At 36.8% G+C, this 25,134-nt stretch overlaps 2 protein-coding genes across 4 annotated transcripts in view; one reads left to right on the top strand and one right to left on the bottom strand.

Moving 5' to 3' along the window:
* The window catches only part of cftr.L (cystic fibrosis transmembrane conductance regulator L homeolog), a 74,234-nt gene extending 57,906 nt beyond the window's left edge, over positions 1–16,328 (top strand). For both annotated transcript variants that reach the window (XM_018252561.2, XM_018252562.2), the window contains 8 exons: positions 2,136–2,363; positions 3,155–3,255; positions 4,855–5,097; positions 5,591–5,746; positions 10,570–10,659; positions 12,239–12,411; positions 12,510–12,615; positions 13,600–16,328. In XM_018252561.2, coding sequence (XP_018108050.1) covers positions 2,136–2,363; positions 3,155–3,255; positions 4,855–5,097; positions 5,591–5,746; positions 10,570–10,659; positions 12,239–12,411; positions 12,510–12,615; positions 13,600–13,806 — 1,304 coding nt within the window. In that variant the 3' untranslated portion in view covers positions 13,807–16,328. The remainder of the gene's footprint in view (positions 1–2,135; positions 2,364–3,154; positions 3,256–4,854; positions 5,098–5,590; positions 5,747–10,569; positions 10,660–12,238; positions 12,412–12,509; positions 12,616–13,599) is intronic.
* Positions 16,329–23,781: 7,453 nt separating this feature from the next.
* Positions 23,782–25,134, bottom strand: part of cttnbp2.L (cortactin binding protein 2 L homeolog) — a 74,463-nt gene continuing 73,110 nt past the window's right edge. For both annotated transcript variants that reach the window (XM_018252564.2, XM_018252563.2), the window contains exon 23: positions 23,782–24,684. In XM_018252564.2, the coding sequence (XP_018108053.1) occupies positions 24,448–24,684 (237 nt within the window). In that variant the 3' untranslated portion in view covers positions 23,782–24,447. The remainder of the gene's footprint in view (positions 24,685–25,134) is intronic.

Consider the following 25,134-nt stretch of genomic DNA (forward strand, 5'->3'; position numbering starts at 1 on the left):
TTCCCCGAAATCCGAAAAATTCGTGATTTTTTTTTTTTTTTTGTGTGTTATAATAGGCTTAAAAAAAATCACCCCTAGAATAAGTAAAAACATCCTGACTAGGCCTAAGCACCTTGGGGGTATGGCATTACCTGACTTGCATAAATACTACAAGGCGGCAGTATTGAGTAGAATACTAGATTGGTCGCATCATCTAGATAATAAATTATGGGTTGAAATTGAACAACAGGCGATAGCGACGCATCTTCTACATCTCCCATGGATTGATAGAATTAATAGGAGACTCTTGACCAAGAAACACCCCCTCTTGAACAACACTTTAGAGATCTGGGATAGCCTCCCACCATCGTTAAATATAACCCAGTACCCATCCCCTTTAATTCCTATAACAAATAACCCGGCCTTTCCCCCGGCAATGGATAAGGGCCAATATAAACTCTGGCTGGTGGATGACCATCTACAATTTATACATTTGCTAGATGGAGGTAAAATGATATCTAAAGACGTACTTGTGCAGCGACGGACTTTCACCCCTCTCATGCATCTTCAATATGGCCAACTCAGTCATTTTTACAACTTTTTGGGAGGAGATAAAGCCTTTATTAGACCATTGACTGATTTTGAAAAGTTATGCACCAGCTCTTCCACTCCCAAGCATACTCTCTCGTCCATATATAAAGATCTTATAGGGGCAGGCAAGATAGAAGAGTTGAAATTTATAAAAACATGGACCAGAGAACTCAACATCGTGTTATCAGAAAATGAAACTTTAGATATGATACGCACCTTGTCGAGAAGTTCTAGATGTAGCAGACTACAAGAGTTAAATTATAAAATCCTAACAAATTGGTACTATACACCTTCTAGGCTACATAAACTCTTTCCGTCTGCAACACGCACATGCTGGAGATGTCGAGATGGGGAGGGCACTTTGTTACATATTTTTTGGACTTGTCCTATGATTGAACAATACTGGAAACGTGTTCTCCAAATATGCTCGCACATAGCTAATGGGAGGGACCTTAATGACCCCTCATATTCTTTATTATTCCACATGTCCCCCGAAGATAGAATAAATTTTACCAATTCAGCACTTCCTCATTTGTTGAATGCTGCTAAACTGTTAGTCCCTGGACGTTGGAACATGCAACGTGTGCCCACGATCAGGGACTGGCTAGCGAAAGTAGACGAGATTCAGCAATTTGAGGAACGCTCCGCACGTACTGAAAAACAATTGAGAGTCTATTCTGCCCAGTGGATGACTTGGTTCTTATTCAAAGGTGAAAGGGAATACAAGCAACTCGTACTCTGAATGCAAGTGTATTTTTATTGTATGGTTTCAAGAAAGGATATTAAAGTACGCTACTAGTGAAGCCTGCGCCCCTTCCCCTCTTCTATTCTTCTTTGGAACCCATCTATTTCAGTTGTGAGTAACAATGTGCTATTATTAGAAACGGTCTCATAATGTATGTAACTTTTGTATGATCGTACATGTTAACACTGCACTGTAATGTTAGTATTGGGTTTTCCTTTTTTTTTTTTTCTCTCCCTTTTTTTTCCTTTTCTTTGCTTTTTTCTTGTATTACAAATAAACATATATTTGAAAAAAAAAAAAAAAAAAAAATCACGAATTTTTCAGAATTTATTAAACTAAGAGGTCTAAAAAGCTAGAATATAAAAACACGGCATCTCAAACCTGTTGAGGTTGCATAATAGTCCATGGGAACAGTCCCATTGATTTTTGGTTGTGCCGGGGGTTTCGGGCAATTTCACAATGTTTTCGGAGCTTTCGGTGAAAATTCTTTTTGGGGAAAATTCACAAAAAAAATTTGAAAATCGGAGCTTTTCTCGCAAAGGTAATTTTCGGGAAAAATTAATAATAAATAAGCGTAAAAAACCCGAGCGGGTTAGATCGGAGTTTGTAGCAGCCAGCCAATATTGAGATAAATTTGGATTTGCTAAATAACCCCCTATATATATATATATATATATATATATATATATATATATATATATATATATATATATATGAGTTTTAATAGGAGTTTTAATGGATAATGAGTTTCTAGATATTACATTACAATTTCAGACACTGTCCAGTATGTAAATATAACTGTTTTCCTTTTTAATACCAGCCCGCAGTCCAATTTTTGCTCACCTCATAACAAGTTTAAAAGGTTTATGGACATTAAGAGCCTTTGGGAGACAGCCATATTTTGAAACCCTTTTTCACAAAGCACTGAATTTACATACTGCAAACTGGTTTCTCTATCTCTCTACCCTACGCTGGTTCCAAATGACAATAGAAATGATTTTTGTGATATTCTTCATCGCTGTTTCATTCATCTCCATTGCAACTTCAGGTACTTGATTAAATGCTGTCCCTTAATACCTGTACAATATTTTTTTTATATATATAAATAGAGTTGTGAAATGTTGTGGGTTATATAATTAAATTAATATATACAGTATTTATATGTATAATTTTTTTATTTACAAAAGTTGCTATAGTTCTTTTTCATCTGTGACATTAGAGATTCATATTTCATGTATTTTGTATTTTAATAGTTCAAGGACATCAGATACTTTATACACTGTTCTCTTAATGCATTGTTTTTATATATATAAATTTGAAACAAATTTGAAATACCTCTCTGGTTATAAATAAATCAATTTTTTTTGTTTACAAAAGTTGCAATATTTCTTTGTCATCTGTGATATTAGAGATTCGCGTTTTGCATATTTTGTATTTTGATAGTTCAAGGACTATTAAAAATATATATAATATCAAGGGCAAGTTGTGATAATACGGTGTTAATGGACATGCATATATAGTGGTCTGCTGAAAATGTGAATACACATGTTGTGTCCCACTGAAGAGGAAGCAAGGGGCCACCAAGGAGGTCCAGCATGGCCACTAAGCACTAGATGATTATAATGATAATTTAGCCAGTTAATGAATTGCACAGCTCTATCCAGACTTGTGCCAACATTCCATAAATGCCAGGCTTTCAACAGCAGAGCTTTTGCTTCCTAAAATGAATTTAACACTTTTTACACATATATTTAGGTCTATTGCATGAAAACATTTTTAGAAAAAAATGGTATTTTTAAGCAAACCAGCAAATACTACACCTGATGTTTTTATTTTTAGGTGCTGGGGAAGAAAAAGTTGGAATTGTTTTAACATTGGCAATGAATATCATGAACACATTACAGTGGGCTGTAAACGCTAGCATTGATGTGGACAGCTTGGTACGTTTCTGGTAAAATGTATATGTTCCATTTAATCCTTTAAAAAATCAACATCACTGACATGAAATAATGGCATGTCAGTCATTTATATTCTATGTTTCCAGCCTTCTCATTGGCATATGCCGTGATGTGTGCTCTCTGGTAATGTTGCATGGACAGATCAGAAGGTTACTTTTCTAAAAATAGTGACCCTTACTAACAATCAGTGTTTATTATTGTGATTCACTTTAAGTATATCATAATTATATATACATATTCCTATTGTTTATTTATTATATTTTAGTGTTAGGAATATTCCCAATTGTGACCAAGGGCTATAATAAAATAGCACAGTTTCTGATAGCTTTAATGAGTATCTAATAATAAACAGAGGACATTCCATACTCTGCAGTAACCCAATTAACAATATAGTTATTAATGAGAATGCCAAAATGATTGGTGTTGTAAAGTAGCTTATGTTAGATCTGATTAAATTACACAGCCAGAATTTCAGACTTGCATGTATTTTAGTTGTTATTTAGACCTACTTTTAAAGGGGTTGTATCACCATTTCTGAGAAAATGTTATAATCTAAATATAGGATCTGCAGTATCTGGGAGCTGCTCCATTTAAAATTTATTTGGTTTCAAATCGTGATGCATTATATGCAGGGCAGACTTTGTTGCAGTTCTGATGAGGCCCTATTGAAAAACTGGCCATTAAAAACACATACAACTTTCTGCTGTTGTACTGTATGTGAAAATGGCACTATCCACATGCTAATCGCTTCTCTCTCAGTAAATTATAATACGTTAAAACTATAAAACTATAATCCGTACGAGTAGATTCTTACACATTAAGGGGGTTATTTATCAAACTCCGAATTTATCTCAATATTTTCTGCTACAAACTCCGATCAAATCTGCTCAGGTTTTTTACTCTTATTTATTATAACATTTTTGTTTTCTGACTTTTTCATCCGATTTTCACGATTTTTTCATAATTTTCACCCGAAAACTCTGAAAACTTCGGCCACATGCCCGAAATCCAGCGCACATCAAAAAATCATTGTGACTTCTCCCATCGACTTATATGCAACCTCGACAGGTCTAAGATGCCGGGTTTTCAGATTCAGACTTTTCCATCCTCTGGGTTTAATAAATTCCAAAAAATTCATGATTTTTTAAAAGTCGGATTTTATTAAAAAAAAATCACAAATTTTCGTGATTTTTGCATTGAGTTTAGTAAATAACCCCCTAAGGGTAATTAAGGGTAATGGGACATGGGGCTATTCTGTGTCTTTTTTTTACCCAACTTTTTTCCACTCGGTCAGTGACAAAACAAATAACAAAAATCACCTCCCCCCATTCATTCCTATGGCAATTGCCTGGTGCACTTGTGGGTCAGGTAATTATTGCTTGAAAACGCAGACTAATGCATTTTCTAGTTATAATTGTTTGACCCTTGAATACAGAGTTGGAATGCAATAACTAATATTATAGTTATTTGACAGTTAACAATAGAACTAAACTCTACTCTACTAGAAAGAACAATTGCTTGAGAGGAAGAAATGTTAATATGACTTACCATGCAATATATATAAACTTTGTTGTATTTTAGATGCGTTCTGTCAGCAGAATTTTTCGGTTCATTGATCTTCCAGTAGAAGAGTTGATAAATGAAAATAAAAACAAAGAGGAGCAACTTTCAGAGGTCCTGATATATGAGAATGATTACATCAAGAAAACTCAAGTCTGGCCATCTGGAGGTCAGATGACAGTGAAAAACCTTTCTGCAAATTATATAGATGGAGGAAACACTGTGTTAGAAAATATCTCCTTCTCATTAAGCCCTGGACAAAGGGTAAGAATAATATTGAATAGTAAAAAAAGTATGTATGTTATGTATGTTATAGCATGTTAGATAATGCCCTATTCGTAGCCATTTTGCAATTGGTTTACATTTTATTTATTATTTATTCATTATTTATAGTTCTTGAAATGTTCGCCTTCCTCTTCTGCCTCTTTCCAGCTTTCAGATTGGGGTCACTGACCTTGGCAGTCAAAAACTATTGCTCTGTGAGGCTATAATTGTTATTGTTACCCTTATTCCTTAACTTTCTATGCAGGCCCTCCTCTATTCATATTCCAGTCTCTCACTGCCTGCTTGCTATGGTAATTTAGACCCTAGCAACCAGATAGCTGCTAAACAAAAAGCTAACCATAAAAAATGAGGACCAACTGCAAATTGTCTTGCAATATCACTGCATCATAGTAAAATGAATTCAAGGGAGAATGACCCCTTTAGTAATTTACTCTTCTTAATATGCATACTTGTTTCATGTCTGACATTCCAGGTTGGCTTATTAGGCAGAACTGGTTCAGGCAAAAGCACCCTGTTGTCTGCCTTTTTGAGATTATTATCAACCCAAGGAGACATTCAGATTGATGGGGTATCCTGGCAGACCATTCCACTTCAGAAATGGAGAAAGGCATTTGGAGTGATTCCACAGGTAAGAAAGTCCACTTTGAAACATATGAGGGGTCATTTATGACCCCAAGGTGTGCAAATTCAAGAGCTCTTGCTTCCCTTAGTGTTCATTTGGGAAGGCACTCACCCCCCGAGTGCAATGTCCTGCCACTCCTGCCTTGCCTCAGCATGAAGAGCAAGGTAGGTGGATTGAGGGGAGACTCAAGCACAGTCTAATGCAGGCCGGATTTGATTAAAAGCACAATCAAGTGCAAAAAAAAAAGTCTGATTGCAGCCTCTTTTCTGCACGTTGGACATGGCATGGGCCATTGTAAATGATCCTTGTGCCGTTTAAGGACAGTCTTTTGAGTGATGGTGCATCTAGTTCATTATCAAATGATTTTTTTGTAAATCATAAACATGCATTAGCGTCAATAGATTGTTAATTATCAGCATTGTTTATTATATGCACAAATCCTCTTTGCATACCAAACACTCTCTGCTGAGTGTTAGCCAAGGAGCATTAATATATTGTATAGTATACAGAAAATTTTCAGTCAAGGCTACTCACCGCTAGTGAAATATTATGCCAAGGCAATAAACTGTGCTGTCATACTTTATTGGGTATTATTGAGTGGTGTTCATATTCTATAATACATGACAAACATTTTCCCCTGAGTATTTGCATCTGATCATTTTAGCAGTTTATTCCATGGAAATCCTTGTAGCCCACTGATACGACCAACCCTGGTGAACTCCAAGCTTTCATTTTCTACTAAAACAAAATAATTAAAAAAGTGACATTTTGTTTACTGTACCTTTTATATATTTGCTGAATTATAAGAATTAGTTGGCATAGTCATACAATAGAAAATGTAATGTCAATAGTTTTTTGGCAGAGAGAAGGAACGTTACACAACATAAAATGCTATGCACCAACGTTTAGTTACAGAAAAGTCATATGAACTTATCTTTAAGTGAAAAAGCAGTTTTGGAACTCCACAAAAAAACAATGAAAGGGTGGGCAGCTTTTTATTTTTTATAGTATTTTTTGTGTTTATTTATATCTTTCACCGTAACAAGCTGTCACATTTAGTGATGGGCGAATTTATTCGCCAGGCGCGAATTAATTCGCGAAACGCCCGCGAAAATTTGCACCGTTTCGCGAATTTTTCGCCATTTCACAAATTTCGCACGAAATTCGCAAATTTTTTGGCGAAGCGAAACGGCGCAAATTCGCCCATCACTAGTCACATGCATTTTAAAATTTAAAATTCCATGGGGTCCTGTTATATATATGAAGTGAAGTTTGGAAACCATAGCAGTGGATTGTTCAAATGATCAATTTTCAATCATCAGGGTATAACATGGTGTCTAGTGGCTCCCTCTATTGCTTTATCGAATCTTACGTACACCACTGTCACAGTACTGGAGCTTGTTGTAAACACTTTGAAGCAAATAAACAGGAGTTTCCACACCACCAGTACTTGGTATCCCAAGTTGGGCCCCAGCCAGTTGCCTACCTTCCCTGCCTCCTCCTTGAGTCTTGTTAGGAGCAATGGGGCCAATCTAACCTAGTCCTCTTCCTCTGGGTACCTGTCTGGACAAGGTACTGCTGGGACACTGGTTCCTTTTTCCCTTCTCACTGAAGCTCAGCTGCTCAACTAATTAACCTATACCCAACTCTCACCAACTACAGCAATCTCAGCAAATCAAAACTACCACTACCTAACCTTTCTAATGCTTCTTAGTAGCCTTTATAAGTGGTAGACCTCAGGCTCTACAGCATAATTCTCCTTGGGGACTTACCCTATCCAACACTGCCATCTGTACACTAACTAGAATTAAAGGACATGTTAAAGCGACATACATTGAACGGAGCACCGCTGGTGCAATAGATGTTACTTTGATTGGATAATGTTTTCTGGGGCCTTGGCAATACGTTGTAGCAAGACGTGTGGCGAGGTCCGATGAGTGCTCCCATTTTCTCCTAACATGCTATGGCCATGTAAACCCTACATTTCTCTACCATATATAAAAGTTAGGCCATGTAAACCCTACATTTCTCTAACATATATAAAAGACACGTGCTGTCAGCAAACAGCACGTGTGCTGTAAAGTTCATGAAATAACGAATGCAGGCTTACACAGGCATAATTTACTTTGATAAAAAGTCCTACTTGGATTGAGCACTGTGATGGTTAATTTGTGCTCAAGAGAGGAGGTTCGGAGGAAAAATAGGAGCTGGCAGTTAGAACAGAGTTTCTGTGGGAACCAACAATGCTGTGTCTTCATTAGCTGCTAGACTGAGGACGTGTTTAGTAATCTGAGTTGACAAGAACTGAGCATGCTCAGTAGCCAACAGCCAAAGTTTATTCTTGAGGGAGGTGTGCCAAATGGGTTAGAAGAGGATAAGGAAACCTAAGTGATTTGCGGAAGCTGCAGCCCTACTATTAAAGGAGAAGTAAACGTTTTGTTTTCTATCTATAAATTTACTCTAAACAGCCCCCCAGATAAATGTACCTTAGTCCCTGCTGCCAGTCTGCTCTGGTTCCTGTGTTATCAGCAACTTGTTTCCCCTTCTTCCTGGTGCAGAGTGAAGCCCCACCCATTAGCTTACTGAGCTCTCCTTATCTGTCTGACTAGTCAGAGAGATCATTTGCATGCTGTGACATAGCAGGGAGGAGGGGCCATTGTGTGCACCAGCAGCTTTTTTTTTTTTCTCCTCATGTGCCACTGATTGCTCGTTCTGGTTCATTCCAGATCACAGCAGCATTGGGAGGAAGAGCTGGAAGACTTCTCTGATACTGCTAATGTACTGTAGCTAAACTAACAGCCCTTTCTCAATTTATAATACATTGTTATGCCTGATCTTCATTCTGGTTATGTAAAAAATAAAGTTTATTTCATTAATGTGTCCCTTTGTTTTATTTACGGATCTATTTCTGTGCAAAGCTATGTTATGTACAAATATACCAGGCATTATACCAGCCAAGTACTAGAGTATGGTTATTAATAAGAATAAAAATGTCTTCTTTTAAAATAAATGTGCAAACCCTTTTTGAGTTATAGTTCAACACCATAGTTAAATTAAATAAGAAGTACAAGGAATTGGTCAATAAATATACTGAATTTTATCATTAATTTGCAAATATTGAAAATGTGTGATTTCAGTGTTACAGAATTTACAACAATTAAAAACATTCACAGTCAACTGATGCTGTATCTTCTCAACAAAATAAATGCTGGTGCATAATATTCGCTAATTAGTGATAAAATTATGTTTTTAGATTGGTAGGAATTCACTGTATTTATAGATAGCTAGCACTTGCATCGTAATTGATACAACTTTGGTGCTGAACTTTAACTTACTGCATTGTCAATTATTTTTTAAAGAACAGATTTTTATTCTTATTAATAACCATACTCTAGTACTTGGCTGGTATAATGACTGGTATATTTGTACATAACATAGCTTTGCACAGAAATAGATCCATAAATAAAACAAAGGGACACATTAATGAGTTAATCAAACTCAGTAAATCACTTTCAATGGGTCTACAAGCTCTCAAAAAACTCGAATCACAAAATTTTGCCTACGACAGGTCCCACTGATTTCTACAGAAAGTCACAGGCAGATGCATTTTGTCACATGAACAAAAAGACGTTAAACATTTTTAACAGTTTATTATGCACAAGGCCATTTAACCATTCCTTGCCCTAATTTGCATATAAGAATTAAAGTTTGGATTCCATTCCGCCAAATTCCAAAACAGTGGATTTGGTGCATCCCCTACTTGAAATGTTGTTTTTGGGACTATATGCTGCTCATTACAAATATAATAATACAATGCATCGAATTTGAATTGTACTTATCACTTTCAATGGGTCTAAAGCTCTCAAAAAATTTTAAAAACTTGAATCACAAAATGTTGCCTAGGACAGGTCCCAATGATTTCTACAGAAAGTCACACGCAGATGCTGAAGTTTTACAATTAAGCTTGAATTTCTAACGCTTAATAAATATCGAACATTTGCATTTCTTTAAACCATAAATTCATGTGTTTTAGTGCAAGACAATTTAAATTCCTGTAAAAATTTGAGTTGAAGCATTGATAAATTATCCAATTAGACATGGCTGTGTATTGCCATTTCTTTATTTCACCACCCCCCAAATAATAACCTTTGGAGCCACCAAAAGTGCATGTTTCCTGAATATTAAAAAAAGATGGAACTGGTCTTTCATTTTTATATGCAAATTAGGGCAAGGAATGGTTAAATGGCCTTGTGCATAGTACACTGTTAAAAATGTTTAACGACTTTGTTCGTGTGGCAAAAAGTCCAAATCCTGGCTGAATCCCAAACCGAATACTGGATTCAGTACATCCCTAGTTTCAAGTACAAAAGGTTCTTTTTCAAGCTGTAGCAGTCCACTTTCTTAACCATAGCAATTTTTTGTCCTTCATATCACTTTAACAAGATTTCTTACAGTATACCCAGTTTTCTAAAAATATATTTGACATACGTTATTGGGGCGTAATTAACTGTCAAGCCTTGAGTTAACAATATAACCAGATCAGAAATGATGATGGCTATTGTTCTAAAGAATTGATATTCGCCTAATAATGATGCAAGGCAGGTAATGAATGAAACATGTAATTAGTGACCAGTCTACTTAACAATGACCTTCTTTCATATGAATGAGGAAGTGAGTGTCGTTATGTTTGTTTAGTAAACGTTAGCTCATTCCAAGCTGCTATATTGTAAGGAAGTATTTTAATTAACACATTTCTATAATAATTCATACTATATCAATTTTTTTCTGGATGGGCTGAAAATTCCTGTGCTATTTTCTTCTCTCTTTAGAAAGTATTCATATTTTCTGGGTCCATTCGAAAAAATCTTGACCCCTATGGAAAATGGAGTGATGAGGAACTCTTGAAAGTCACAGAAGAGGTAACAACTCATTGACCTTCTGTATGTGTACAATGAGGGTTCGTGTAAGGATTACAGAATTTCCAGCAGTGACAAGGAACAGTATTGTTAAAATACCTAGGAAAAGATAAACACATAACAATGAGAGACACTGACTGTGCGTCATTTATACAGCTATTAAGTGGCAAGGTTGTGGCACAGATGTTGAATTAACACAGTAGTACAGTCCAAATATAAAAAGGGATTAACAGGGGGGTGAATCTAATCATGAAGCTTTTACCCCAGGTCAGTACTTCTGACCTGGGGTACAGCATTGTGGTGACATCTTACTTTGTTCCCAAGAACCCTGAGTCTGATAAACCTCACTTAGAATAGCAGTTTTGGTCTTCAGTGCTTAAAAAGGATATTAAGAAGAGCAATGAAGTTAAAAAAAATATATAAAAGGTCTTAGTTATGAGTAAAGGTTGGTTAAAATGAGGTTGTTCACCCTGGAGAAGAAGCGCTTAAGGGAGGATATCATTATTTTGTAAAATATATATAAGGGGATGATACAATAAACTCTCAGATGACTTCTTCACCTGTAGGTCCTTCCAATGATACAAGATCATCTATTCATATTAGAATAAGGAGGTCCAATACATGTGCAGAAAGTGTTTTTCGTTTGCTTATTTGCTTTTTTAGAGTTCCTTATAACCAAAATATTGCCATTCCTTAATGGAGCCACACTCACATCTTTTTACAGTTTATATACATGAAAGGTTTTTGGAATTAGACTTTGCACAAGAAGCAATTTGTTCCTCATTTACTAGTTTCATGTTTTTGATTGCTGCTATACAATTTTTTAATTTTTTTTTATTAACTACCTATCTGCCAGGTACAGGGGAATGAATTTTCCCCAGGGCCTGCATGAGAGGGTTGCTGGCACTGCATTGGTTAATGTTGTAAGGACATTCGTTACAATGGTAAACTGTTTTTGCTAGGTTTATGATGTCAAAGGGCAAGGTTATCCCAGGGCATGAAGGGGTGACAGAGCAGATACCTCTACTTCTGGCGACTGGATAGCTTGCTCATTTGAATCCCCCACCCCCCCTCCCAAAATATGTTATATATCCTTTCATTATTTAAAAAAAATATTGTTGCAGCATGGTGGTGAATTTGAGTTTTAACCAAAGAGCTCATGGATAGGAATTGGATAAGACTGAGCCTTTTTACAAAAGGTCTGTTAGGTAGTATATTAAATGGACTGAGACCATAGCCATAAATACAGACATATGCATTTATGTGGTCATATTCATTTATTTTGCATTAATGAATTTGCTCTTAAAACTTTCAGTAAATGCTGCGGCCTTCCTCCACTCAAGCTATGGTGTCTTGTCTCTTTATTGCATGTACAGCATACTTCTCCAAAGTATCATCCTATTGGATTACTTCCTCACCCTCTGCTTATTCTGATGACCAAGGTGTGACACTATAAAATCCAAATTAGGAATCTGTGTAGAATGTTTTTTCCATATTTGGTGAAAAACGGTATTCTATAACCCCCAGACTTTAGAGAATAATAATTATAGCAATAATAATAGTACAATATTTTTTTTTTCAGGTTGGTTTAAAGTTGATAATTGATCAGTTTCCAGGACAATTGGATTTTGTGCTTCTGGATGGGGGTTGTGTTCTTAGCCACGGCCACAAGCAACTCGTATGTTTGGCCAGGTCTGTTCTCAGCAAAGCCAAAATCTTACTACTCGATGAGCCTAGTGCACATTTGGATCCAATGTGAGTTTGGATGCATGTTTTACAAAGGAAAAGAAACAGGAAATTATTGTGTGTCTTTAAATAAACTGTGCTCTAAATATAGTCATCTTGCCTTTCAGAACCTTCCAAATAATTAGGAAAACACTGAAACATGCATTTGCAGATTGCACAGTAATTTTGTCAGAACACAGACTAGAGGCAATGTTGGAATGCCAGCGCTTTCTGGTAAGCACTATATGTGGAATTACTCTTACTCTAATGAAGTCTTTCTATAGCCAGAATGGAATCATCAGATACATTTATGACATTGGATTGTTTCTGCCCAACTGTGTAACATTATTAACTGCAAAATCTGCCATTATAATAAAACCATTTCCATTCATTTTAAATGTAAGTAATATCCTTATATAGATATCTTATTAGCAGATGGTATACGCCTGCATTTGTAATTAGGGATGCAACGAATCCAGGATTCTGTTCAGGATTTAGCCAAGATTCTGCCTTTTTTAGTAGGAATCGGACGAATCCAAGTGCCTGGCCAAACTGAATCCGAATCCAAAAAAATCACGGCTTTTAGTCACACAAACATTTTTTTTAACTTTCTCTCCCCCTACCCCCCCTAATTTACGTATGCAAATTAGGGTTCCGATTCGGTTCAGTATTCGCCGAATCTTTCACAAAGGATTGGGGATTCAGTTGAATCCTAAAATAGTGGATTTGGTGCATCTCTAGACTAAATCACACTGAACAGGGAGCCATACTGACCTATTTCATTAAGATCATGCAATATAGAAATCATTTTTGACCTGTGCACATATAATCACGAATACAGAATTGAATCTTTGTGAAATATGAAACTACATGAATGTGAAGTGCAAAATGTTAGTCCGTTCAGTTCACAAACTATTTAGATTAATCATGTACTGTAAAAATCTTGTTCACTCACTAATGGAACAGATATTTCTCTACTGGCTAATTTTCTCCTGGACACAAATGCCTGAAGCCACTTGTGTGGCCGGCAATTAACTTAAATGCCAAAAACCTATTACTTTTTGTATTGAATTTGCATGTTCAGTAAATTTGCTGGCGTTTCATAGCTGTTGCTCTGGAGATGTTTGTTCTTTGACTGCATTATTTTAGTTCATCTCAACGTGACATGGATAACGATAAGAACATTTTCATTTGGTAACAAATGTATCGTTTGTTCAGGTGATTGAAGACAATACAGTACGACAGTATGATTCTATTCAAAAGCTTATGAATGAGAAGAGTTTCTTCAAACAAGCCATAAGTCATTCTGATCGCTTGAAACTATTCCCATTACATCGTAGAAATTCGAGCAAACGAAAATCCAGACCCCAAATTTCTGCCTTACAAGAAGAAACAGAAGAGGAGGTCCAGGAAACAAGACTCTAATCATGGAATATACAGCTTAAAAGACATTTTATGTTCTCAGTGTAACCATTTCTCTTTGCCTAATACAGCCATACGGTCATGTCATTCAATAGGTTGAGTTCAAATCTGACCTTGCCTGAAGTGCAGTTGGTTATCGACTAATTTGCTCAGCTTTTACATGAAAAAAAGGTTGAGACGTGGTAAAGATTTTCTCTGTATTCTCTGTAGGGTTCATCTGTTACTTGCTAATCCCAAAGGGTTTAGGAATATTTATGTTATTATTAGAAAACTGGAAGTACTATAGAATTTAAACTAGAAAAAAAGAGGAGTGTAGATTTTCTCTTGTTCTTTATTCCTACTGAAAGATAAGGTGGCTGAGGTATAGGCCATCATATGGATAACGTATCCTTCCTCTGTTCATCTGTAGGTATGCACATGACCTAGCATTTTGTTTGTTACACCTTGATATTTTATTCCCATACGTACTGGCTCCTTTCCCTGGGGAATAAACATTGCTGTAATTATATACTGGTTTGGCTCCTCCCCCAACTACATGAATGCAGTAATAGGCTGTTATGGCCTGTAATAATGGTATAAATCATGCTAAAATATTTACTTTTAGAGGTATAAAAAACACAATAAGGTAAATCCCTTTGATTTGAGTTTCTAAATAATTAACTATCATACAGCGATCAAGTATATTATTCATTTAAAAGCTACAATACATTACTGTATAGTCAGTTACCATTGTTCTTTTCAAATAGTATGAGCTTGGTGTGTAAGCTATACTACAGAGCTGAGATAGAGTCTTTATACTCATGATTGCTTATATGGAATTTATGGTCATTATAGTTATTCTCCACATTTTCGTGTGATTTGCAACCCCCAGGTGTGCCTTATATATTAATCTACTTCTTGTATCTTTAGCTAGCTATTTGTTGTGCTGTAGTTCAACAACATACAGAAAGCTGCACGTTATTATATTAATATATACTTATGCAATCAGTATTTGGTATTAAAGTATTTGGACAAAACAGCATCACCCGCAGCAAACATAATTGCACTTTTATAATACAGTGAAGCTATCATCGTTTTCTATTTATTTTTAACTTTAAAAAATGATTTGTAAAAAAAAATATATATATAATGAAGGACTGTAAACTTTTATGTGTAAAAATGATGAACACGATCAATATTAAAATGGGGTTATGAAATAAAAGGCACTAAGTTTGCCCAGGAGCAGTAACCCAAAGCAACCAATCAGCAGGTAGCATTTACTGGTCAACTGTTGAAACGCAATCATCTTATTGGTTGTTATGGGTTACAGCACCTGGGCAAACTTAGTGCCTTTTATTACATATAGGGGTTAAACTGCATTGTACCAAAGCACAGGCCAGAACTGATTCAAGCTGGCAAATAGTTTAGAATGAAAGGTGTAACCCTCTCAACGACTTTACTTATTGCAAAATATCCAACCCGAGACCTGAACTTTTTATTATGTACAGGGGCAGCTAAAAAATATATATATGTATGAAAGTTTTTCAGATTAGCTCATTTTAAATAACCCTCTTAGAAAAGAATCAGTGGGCAGTCAGGAACTGGCCTATATAAATGGAATATATACCATTAGAATGAGTAGCAAGAACACATTGGTGAAAAACAAGTGTCACCCATTGGAGAGCACATGGTTGGTAACAAACAATTCCAACGCTTCCAAGACCAGGAATAATATATAAAAGAAGCTTTTTTGCAAAGTAAACAGTGGTAGGAATATTGGAAAAAGACTACCAGACTGTGGTATTCACCCAATATACTAGATGACTTGGCCTGTACAATGACAATGCATTTACTATTGCTAGGAATTACCAAGTCCTCTTTATCAGGACTGATGAGTACACATTGCAGTGGCTTTGTATGTGAATCTGAGCCATGACAAGCACAAAGTCTCGACTTGTTTTCCAGTAATGTGATCCATTTTATAAATCAGATGTAACTTGAAATCCAATAATCTAGATTGAGGCATGACTGCAACCATACACTATATGGTGAATGTATGTAAATGTATGGGATTTATTCATAAAACACAAATCTGCCATTATATGTCTGTTGGATAGATTTGTGGATATTGTCTCTGGAATAGAATATTTATTTCATTTTGTAAGTTTATTAATATAATGTATTTAAGTGATTCAGTAATGCACTATTTGGAACACAGAAATTTGCATACCGGTATATAAAAGTAGTCATGATTTTTCCAATATATTTTGAATTATTTGAACAGTATTTAATTTTCCATCACTTTTTATAACTACTTTTTCTACTTGTTAACACTATCATGAGAATAAAAGAGCATACACGTGATTTTGTTCTTAGTGCTAGTGTCGAGCGAAACTGTCAGTTAATATTCTTGTGCCATTTCATGAAAATCCAATTATGCTGAAACGTTTAGTCGGAACACTGCCTCCCAAATACACTTCTTGGAAGTGTTTTGGGAACTTAAAATCAATGTACTAAATTGTTAAATAAAATTGTTACAATGCTCACTTTTTGCTATTTGTGTTATATTAATATCTCCACATTTTCAGCACCCACTCGCTTTCTTCATATAATACATGTGAGAGGATGGATATTATTCTTTCCTGCAACTGAATTTAACAAAGTCAAGTCATCTCAATGACCCCTATGTGTGAAATTTATATGTAGGGTTTCATAGGTATGTTGCTGCTCTTCATACTTCCAAAAAAGTCTAGTAAAATAGTTAGGTTAAGTTGGGTTGAAAAAAAAAAACCCCAAAGGCCATCAAGTTTAACCCCTCCAAATGAAACCCAGTTCATATATGCGCATACAGAGCTAATTGTAGATTTTAGTATAACAATAGCCTTTGATATTATGCTTGTCCAAGAAATCATCCAAGCCATTCTTAAAGGCATTAAAAGAATCAGCCATCACAACATCACCCGGCAGTGCATTCCACAACCTCACTGTCCTGACTGTGAAGAACCCCCTACGTTGCTTCAAATGAAAGTTCTTTTCTTCTAGTCTAAAGGGGTGGCCTCTGGTACGGTGATCCACTTTATGGGTAAAAAGGTCCCCTGCTATTTGTCTATAATGTCCTCTAATGTACTTGTAAAGTGTAATCATGTCCCCTCGCAAGCGCCTTTTTTCCAGAGAAAACAACCCCAACCTTGACAGTCTTCCCTCATAATTTAAGTCTTCCATCCCTCTAACCAATTCAGTTGCACGTCTCTGCACTCTCTCCAGCTCATTTATATCCCTTTTAAGGACTGGAGTCCAAAACTGCACTGCATACTCCAGATAAGGCCTCACCAGGGACCTATAAAGAGGCATAATTATGTTTTCATCCCTTGAGTTAATGCCCTTTTTTATGCAAGACAGAACTTTATTTGCTTTAGTAGCCAAAGAATGACACTGCCCAGAATTAGACAACTTGTTATCTACAAAAACCCCTAGATCCTTCTCATTTAAGGAGACTCCCAATTGTACAGAAAGAAAGTTCACTTTGTAGGTATCTTGACCACAGTTACATGTGGTAGCTCATCAGTGGCCCCAACGTGACAGGGGTTACAGTTCCCATAACCCTCTTCCGAATCACAGATGTAACCTACTGAGATAAACATGCAGATAAGCATGAAAGTACAACTCACATACTGTATGTATTATAATCAGCTGGCCACAGCAATGACTTTTAATGAAGTTAATGGGCTGCCAAACATAATGTAACAATATTTGTAAATTTACATTTATTCACCAACTTAGAAATGTCATCTGTATTAAATAAAGCATAAGATTGTTCAGTGTGATGTCCACTTGAAATAAGGCCAGAGTCCAACTATGTCTTAGGGCAGGGGTGCCAAAAAACGTGGATTATGATCAACCGGAAGATTTAGATCTGGTGAGTGGTGATCAGAAGATAACAACAGCTAGCAACAAAGCACTTCATTACATCCCACTACTGTAACAACTGGAATGGTAGACCTAGACACAATAACTTAAAGGGATTCTGTCATGGGGAAAAAATGCATCACTAAATAGTGCTCCCCCAGCATCATGCACTGAAATCCATTTTTCAAAAAAGCAAACAGATTTTTTTAGATTTAATTTTGAAATCTGACATGGGACTAGACATGCTCTTAGTTTCCCAGGTGCCCTCAGTCATGCGAGTTCTGCCCTGATAAACATCAGACACTCTTAACTGCTGTCCAGCATGTTGAAGTAATATCACCCTTTCCCTGTGTAAGAGAAACAAAAGCTTATCTGAAGGAAGTTCCATAGTGAAGTACTTGCTCTTTTCTGAAAGCACAGAATCAGGCAAAATTAGCTGAGATGGCTGCCTACACACCAATGTTAATTATTTATAATGTAAACGGTGTAATTTAGTAATAAAAACAACCCCAATTAACCCTTTAAGTAAAGTTAGATACCACGTCAGCAAATTCTGGGCCTCCGTGGACTGGGGATATCATTTAGCTCAGAAACTCCATGTTGAAGACGTGTTAGAATCTGAATCATTCAACCAATCCATAAATTCCTACAATTGATATTAAATGAGGGATACTGTAGCTTTAAAATATTTCAGCCTTCACTGCTTCTCTTCAGTCCAGAGCACTTTACTTCTATAATGAGGATTTAAGACCATTTTGACAACTTTTGGATGTTCCTTGCGCTGCCCATTCCTTCAGCTCCACACCATACTCTTTCCTATTCCAACAATCGGTGCTCTTCTGAAGTAAACATTCTCTGCAGTGATGTAATAGTGATGCACTTCCCGGCAAGTCTGACACATGCTGCTTGAGCACTAAGAAGGAAACTAACGTAACTAGATATTTTCTTAATTGTACTAATCGAGACCTCAATGTCTTAGTATCTAAATTTATAGAGAGTAACTCTAGAGGTAATATTACCTGCAAGTTGATACAGAGGGGAAACACGGTGGGTTTATATCTCGATACTAGGATTCCTAAAAGCAACTGGTGGATAGAAAATTGGTGTTCTTAACCTAAAGGGATACTGAAATGATTTATATATTTAATTTGGGTTGAAAAAAAGACAAGTCAATCCCTCCAGATGACCCCCAGCATGTTTGTAAACACATATACAGTATAAGCAGACCCATCTATACACTATTACACTATTACACTATAAATATACACATGCCTTTAGATCTTGATTCAAATAGCTATTGGCAATACAATCTTCCATCACAACAACACCCATCATCATGCCTATGAATAATTACCAGAGGGTATGAAACGCGTAAGGCCGAATACCAGTTGGTCTGTATGCCTATCTTTTTAATTCCATGTTACATACAAACTAGCTTTTTAACCTCATTATAGAGTTTTGGGATATAGTTTGTGTTTAACACCCATCATCCTGTCAATGTCAACACAATGATGCAGTTTTCCTGGGAATGATCTTCTTTCAGAACGGTCATCCCTAGCAAATGTGGTCCTAGGAGTGAGACTGATGTGATTACCATCTAATCATCCTTTCTAATTATGTCAGTGTGTATTTTCCATGACACTGATAATTCAATTGAATTTATTTATTTATACTTATATATTTATATTGATAAATATATACTTGATATATTGTGATAACTTCATTAAAAGTAGACCTCACTCTGTTAAAGTCCCCCATGTAAAGGAAAGCCAGGTCACACTTTAACACAAAGCTGATCTTAATAGTATATAATATACAAGAAAAGAATACTGGCAAATGTCTGTTTAAAGTTGAATTTTAACCTGGGGTATTAACCTTAATAAAAAGGCAAGGGAAAGACATACGAAGGTTGATGATGAAGGGAAAATAAAAGTTAATGAAGTAAATCGCTACAAATTTGGGCTCTTAACAATATAAAACAGTAATGTTCCAGGAGCGCGTCATTTTTGTGGATTCAGCATCAGCCACAGATTTGGTACCACTTCCCCATTCTTCCTTTGTAACCAGCTTTAATGCACGTAGAAGGATCGGGATATTTAATATTGTTTGTTTTACATTTGCTAACAAACCAAATCTAGAGTGACATAATGAGAGAGGAAATGCAGTTTGCACATGGCAGGCTTCGATGATCACGTAACAGGAGACGGTCTCGCCTTTTATATAGATGTGTAAACGGCAAGCAAGTTACTCAATATACTTATTATGTGCAGCATGACTATTCATTAACAGGGCAAGAAGGTTATGTCTTACACAATCACAAATGTAATGTACAGTGCTTTGATGGAAGCAGTCATTGACATCACATTTACGTACCTGCTGCGCTGCAGTTTAATAGTGCTGTGACCTTAATTATTTTACTTTCCCACTTATAGGAATTTTTTGCCTGCAGCGTCGTAAGAAATAGTGTAATTAACAGTAAATGGTTAGAATTAGAAAGTTCTAAGGTCTTGGGAGGACAGAAGTGCAGACACTTTCATAAACACACAAAGGCTAGGGACACTACTTACTTCTCTTCTGTTTCAAACTATGAGCTTGGTTTCCTTTTACACAGAAAAGGCCGAACAAAAGAGAGAGACATGAGAGTTTTAGGCCACTGGATAGGGAAGTTCCCTTCTGAAAGGAAAACATGCTGTCTGGACACAAAGTGAGCAACATATCCCTTATTCACTAGAATGGAATGTAGGTGCCAGAGTTTCGGTATTACATTTTCCCCCGAGAGGACCATGGCTCCAAAGACATATGGGGTTATGTAATTAAATGAAAAGCAAAGGTGTTTTTACTTGGGATGCAACAAGTTAGGCACCCCCAAGTGATTGTTTCTACTTGCCCGACACCCCAAGCTTGTGCTCCTATCAGCAGAAAACTGCATCGGCCCAGGGTTATACCAGTGAGCACCACGGAGCAATTGTCTTTCTGCTTCTTCACTCTTCAATTTCCCAGGGCAGACACATGTAGTAGCAGTAGAATGAAATAGCCGGCTTTTTCATTAAAGTACGTTTTTTTGCTTTAGTGCGCAAGCACAGCTGCGAGAAGAAACTTTTGGCACTCCCAAGTAGAAAATGGATTGCCTTCTCTTTTAAAAGCACTGAGTTTGCCCAAGAGACATAACCAACAGCAACCAATCAGCAGGTTGTATTTACTGGTCACCTGTTTAAAAGCAAACATCTTATTGGTTACTACTCCTGGGCAAACTTAGTGTCTTAAATTACATATGGGGGGATAGTGTCATCAGATACCCCACCCTTTTAATAATCTCATTTGGTCACTATTTGTTAAACAAAAATCCATTTTTAGTTATTGAAAATACTCTGACTTAGTTCTCTCTTACTTAGCTCACCTTAATCGCATATCTCCCTAGCTTCTATTGTGGAAACCATGAGGCACTCAAACACTGGGAAACACCAATCATTCCAATGGATTTTTAGAGATTTTTGTCATAGATCCTTTACAGATATAGTTTAATGTAACACACATTCAGAATCTCAGTTAAGATGTTTTTTTCTTTTAAGTACAAACATTGGCAACAGTAGAAGAAAAAACATGATAGAATGAAAGTTAATCCCTTTCACGACACACTATTGACACTGTTCAGCCATGACACAAATAAAAACAAACTGATGGCTGCACTCCTACATGAAGTGGCTAAAGCAGGGCTGGGAAACCATCCCACTCCTACTTATCAGTAAATTGCGTATGTTGTGCAAGAGAGTTCTGAAAGAGTATGTAACTGACTCCAGCAGACTAGCACAGACAAGCAGTGAGTCAATTACTTGCAGCCATACAGTCTCTCATCCCTGCAAGCACTTATTGCATTTAGTATTATGTTGGCCTATCAAGCAGTATGTCATTGCCTCCAGTAGTCTATCTGCCCCACAAATACTACAAAAAATGTGGAAGGCAAGAACAGAAAAAAAACAATAAGTAGAAATGTAAGAGCTGAAGGATAATAAGATGCAGAATAGGGAAATTGCAAAGCAGACAGGGATTCGGTCATGATTTTTATGGTACAGGTATGGGGTCCATTATCCGGAAAACTGTTATCCAAAAAGCTCCTGTCACGGTCGGCACCCAACACCAGAACAAACACCAGGCACCCTGGTCTCGGCTCGTGCTTCACCAGTAGTGTGACCGCCTTTGGGCCTCGGGAGGAGCCCTCGGCTTACTTGGATGCCACCTGGACTTAAACGAGAGGTGCAAGATGAGGGTTCTGGATAGGCAGAGGGGCACGACAGTAAAGCAAAGTCTTTGGACAGAAGATCGCAGTACAAGGCGTTAGGCAAAAGAGTAGTCAGATCAGGCCGGGTCGAGGCAGGCAGAGAACAAACGTTATCAGACAGGCAAAGGTCAAACCAGGGAGTCAATCAGAGGGTTAATCAGAAGCGGTAGTCAATAATCAGGCAAGGGTCAGAATCCAGAAGTCAGAATAGTCAAATAGCCAGGCAGGGGTCAAAAACAGGAATCAAACAGGTTCAGAATATAGCACAAAGCTCAGAAGCACCAGGAACTAAATCCTATCACGGGCAAGGTCCCACAGCCCTAATGGGCTTTAAATAGTTTTTGAATTGCGCACCCTTGCGCGCTGATGTCACAACGTCAGCGCGCCTGCGCCTTTAAGAAACCCCAGAGCGCGCCGCGCGTGCCCTAAGATGCCGGCGCCTGCGGCCTAATGGAAGCCGCTCGTCGAGGCGGGTGTCCCCGTCGAGGGAGCGACAGGCGTCCCCGTCGCCCCCCCCCTAGACCACCAGGTACGTTCGTTACAGCTCCAAATTACAGAAAGGCTGTCTCCTATAGACTGCATTTTATCCAAATATTTAAAAATTATTTTCTTTTTTTTCTGTAATATTAAAACAATAGCTTGTACTTGATCCAAACTAAGATATAATTAATCCTTACTGGAAGCAAAACCAGCCTATTGGGTGTATTTAACATTTACACGATTTTCTAGTAGACTGAAGGTATGAAGATCCAAATTACGAAAAGATCCATAATCCAGAAAACCCCAAGTCCTGAGCATTCTGGATGACAGGTTCCATACCTGTATAGTTTTTATTACCAAATGAAGCTGTTTACATTGCACACAACTCATCCTACCATTTAAAATGTTATTCTTGAACCAATAAATGCATTTTTTAGTTATAATATTGGTGTGTAGGTAGCCATCTCAGGTCATTTTGCCTGATCCTATGCTTTAAGAAGAGCCAGCACATTACTATTTTTTTTTGGACAGGCTATTGTTTTTCCCACTCAACTGGAGGAGTTGCGGTGGGACTTGGATTTTTGCTGAGTGTTATTCTAATATTTACCACGGAGCTGTTATGCCAGGGAGCTGTTATCTGGTTACATTTCCATTGTTCTGCTGAAGGGCTGATGAGGGGAAAGGGAAAGGGTGATATAACTCCCAACTTGTAGCACAGCAGTAAACAGTGACTAGAGTGTATAAGCAAATATGACTGAAGTCACCTGGAAAACTAACACCATGTCTAGACACAGTCAGATTTCAAAATTAAATTTAAAAAAATTGGTTTTGAAAAATATATTTCAGTGCTGAATTCTGCTAGAACCGCCCAATTAAACGATGCATTTTGTAAAAAAAAACATTATTTCCCATGACAGAATCCCTTTAAGAAGGTGAAAGAAAGAGGAGTGGAAGAATCCAGAGGATAAAAGAGCAAGGCACAGATAAAGACATAATACATGCAGGAGAATGAGATTAAATATATGTATAAAAGAGGTTGTTTGTTTAAAGATAGTGGCACTTTCAAATTCCAGCAGCTATCTGGTTGTTAGGGTCCAAATTACCCTAGCAAGCAGGCAGTCCTGAAGCAAGTAAAACTTATATGTACAGAACACCAGACTCGATGATCACAAGAGCCAGGAAGCTCAATTGAAATTCCGAATAGGGTTGAAGGGGGATGCTTTCCTTGGTTGTGCAACACAGGATTAATATCTTCATACATCAGCCATTGGTGACCAGTAAGCAGAGAGGCAGTGCATAAACCATGTTATATCTGTAAGAACAAACTCAAAGCATGCTAGGGTAGTTCTTTTTATTGCATGAGGAGTTATTTTGCTACAGAATAAAAGATGCAACACAAGATAGGTACTACACAAGAAGCTAAAACTATTTTAGGCATGTCAAAGAACAGTCAACATACTGCATATGGCTTGTGTAAAAAGGTGCATTGATTATGCTTTTATGGGTCTAGTTAGTTGTATTATTGCCACTGATCTTTAACTGCTTTAAGTACAACAATGCAATTTAAAGAAATACTTTTATGTAGGTGCAAGTAGATTGAATGTGAAATAATACTGTACCTTCTACAAGGGAATACTTTACACAGTACTTTTTTTTTTGTTTTTACATTCCCATATATATTTCTCCTTTAGTGAAACCATTGAAATGAGTTACGAGTTTGGCAAAAAAATCTTTAGATTTAAAGTAGTAAAAGGATTCCGTAATACAGAATTTTGTATATATTTATCACAACTGTTACATCAATATGTAATAAACAGTATTTACACCATTTTTTTTGGACCCATATACATAATACATTATAGGGAAATGCCTTGTTTTTTTATTTACATGAATGATTCTATAATTTTTTGTACATTTCAACCTTGTGCTGCTAGAAAGGCCTGGAATGCTCAAGGCCTTTCTTGCAGCTAAATGGCTGATTAGCCAAACAGTAGAAATACAACTTATTTATTTGCATGATTAATCTCAATATTTTTGTGCAAGTTCCAAATCTCGTTGTGTGAGTCATTATTGATCTCTTTCTGCCTTGTATTGCTGCTGCTCCTTCTGTTTGCTGGAACACATGTGGTAACTTTGTTTCGAGGTACAGGGAGCGAGGATTTGACTTTCACGGGCTCCGCTTTTGGTTTCTGAAAGCTGGATTCTGAAATCTTTCTGCTGCTATGAGGACAGGCCACATCCTGAGAGACAATAACATTTGGGAATTAACATCTTACAATATCATTTCATGTGTGAGATGGAAATGCTATACATTCATGTCTACAAAGCCCTAGATTATAAAAATCACAACCCAATAATAATAATAATAATAACAGCAATAGGAAATATTTTTACATAGACAGGAGAGCTGGAATGGCTCAGGTCACGGTTTGAAAAAAACAGTTAAATGCACATGTTACAAACTGAAGTAAGACACACCCACATTTTAACTGGTACTATATTTACTCCAATGGAGCATCTGTTGTGTTTTTTCCTTCAGTGATTCTACCATGGCACATTGAGCTTACTAGATCATGTGAAAAATCGCGGACACGTCTAGAAAAATGCAGTTATTTTATTTAATTCCAGCTGAACCCCACAATTACAGGACATAGTAATATAAAGTGAACCCTTCATCTGGGCAAGAAAAA

This window comes from Xenopus laevis, chromosome 3L (genome assembly GCF_017654675.1).
Source record: "Xenopus laevis strain J_2021 chromosome 3L, Xenopus_laevis_v10.1, whole genome shotgun sequence".
NCBI classification, from domain to species: Eukaryota; Metazoa; Chordata; class Amphibia; order Anura; family Pipidae; genus Xenopus; species Xenopus laevis.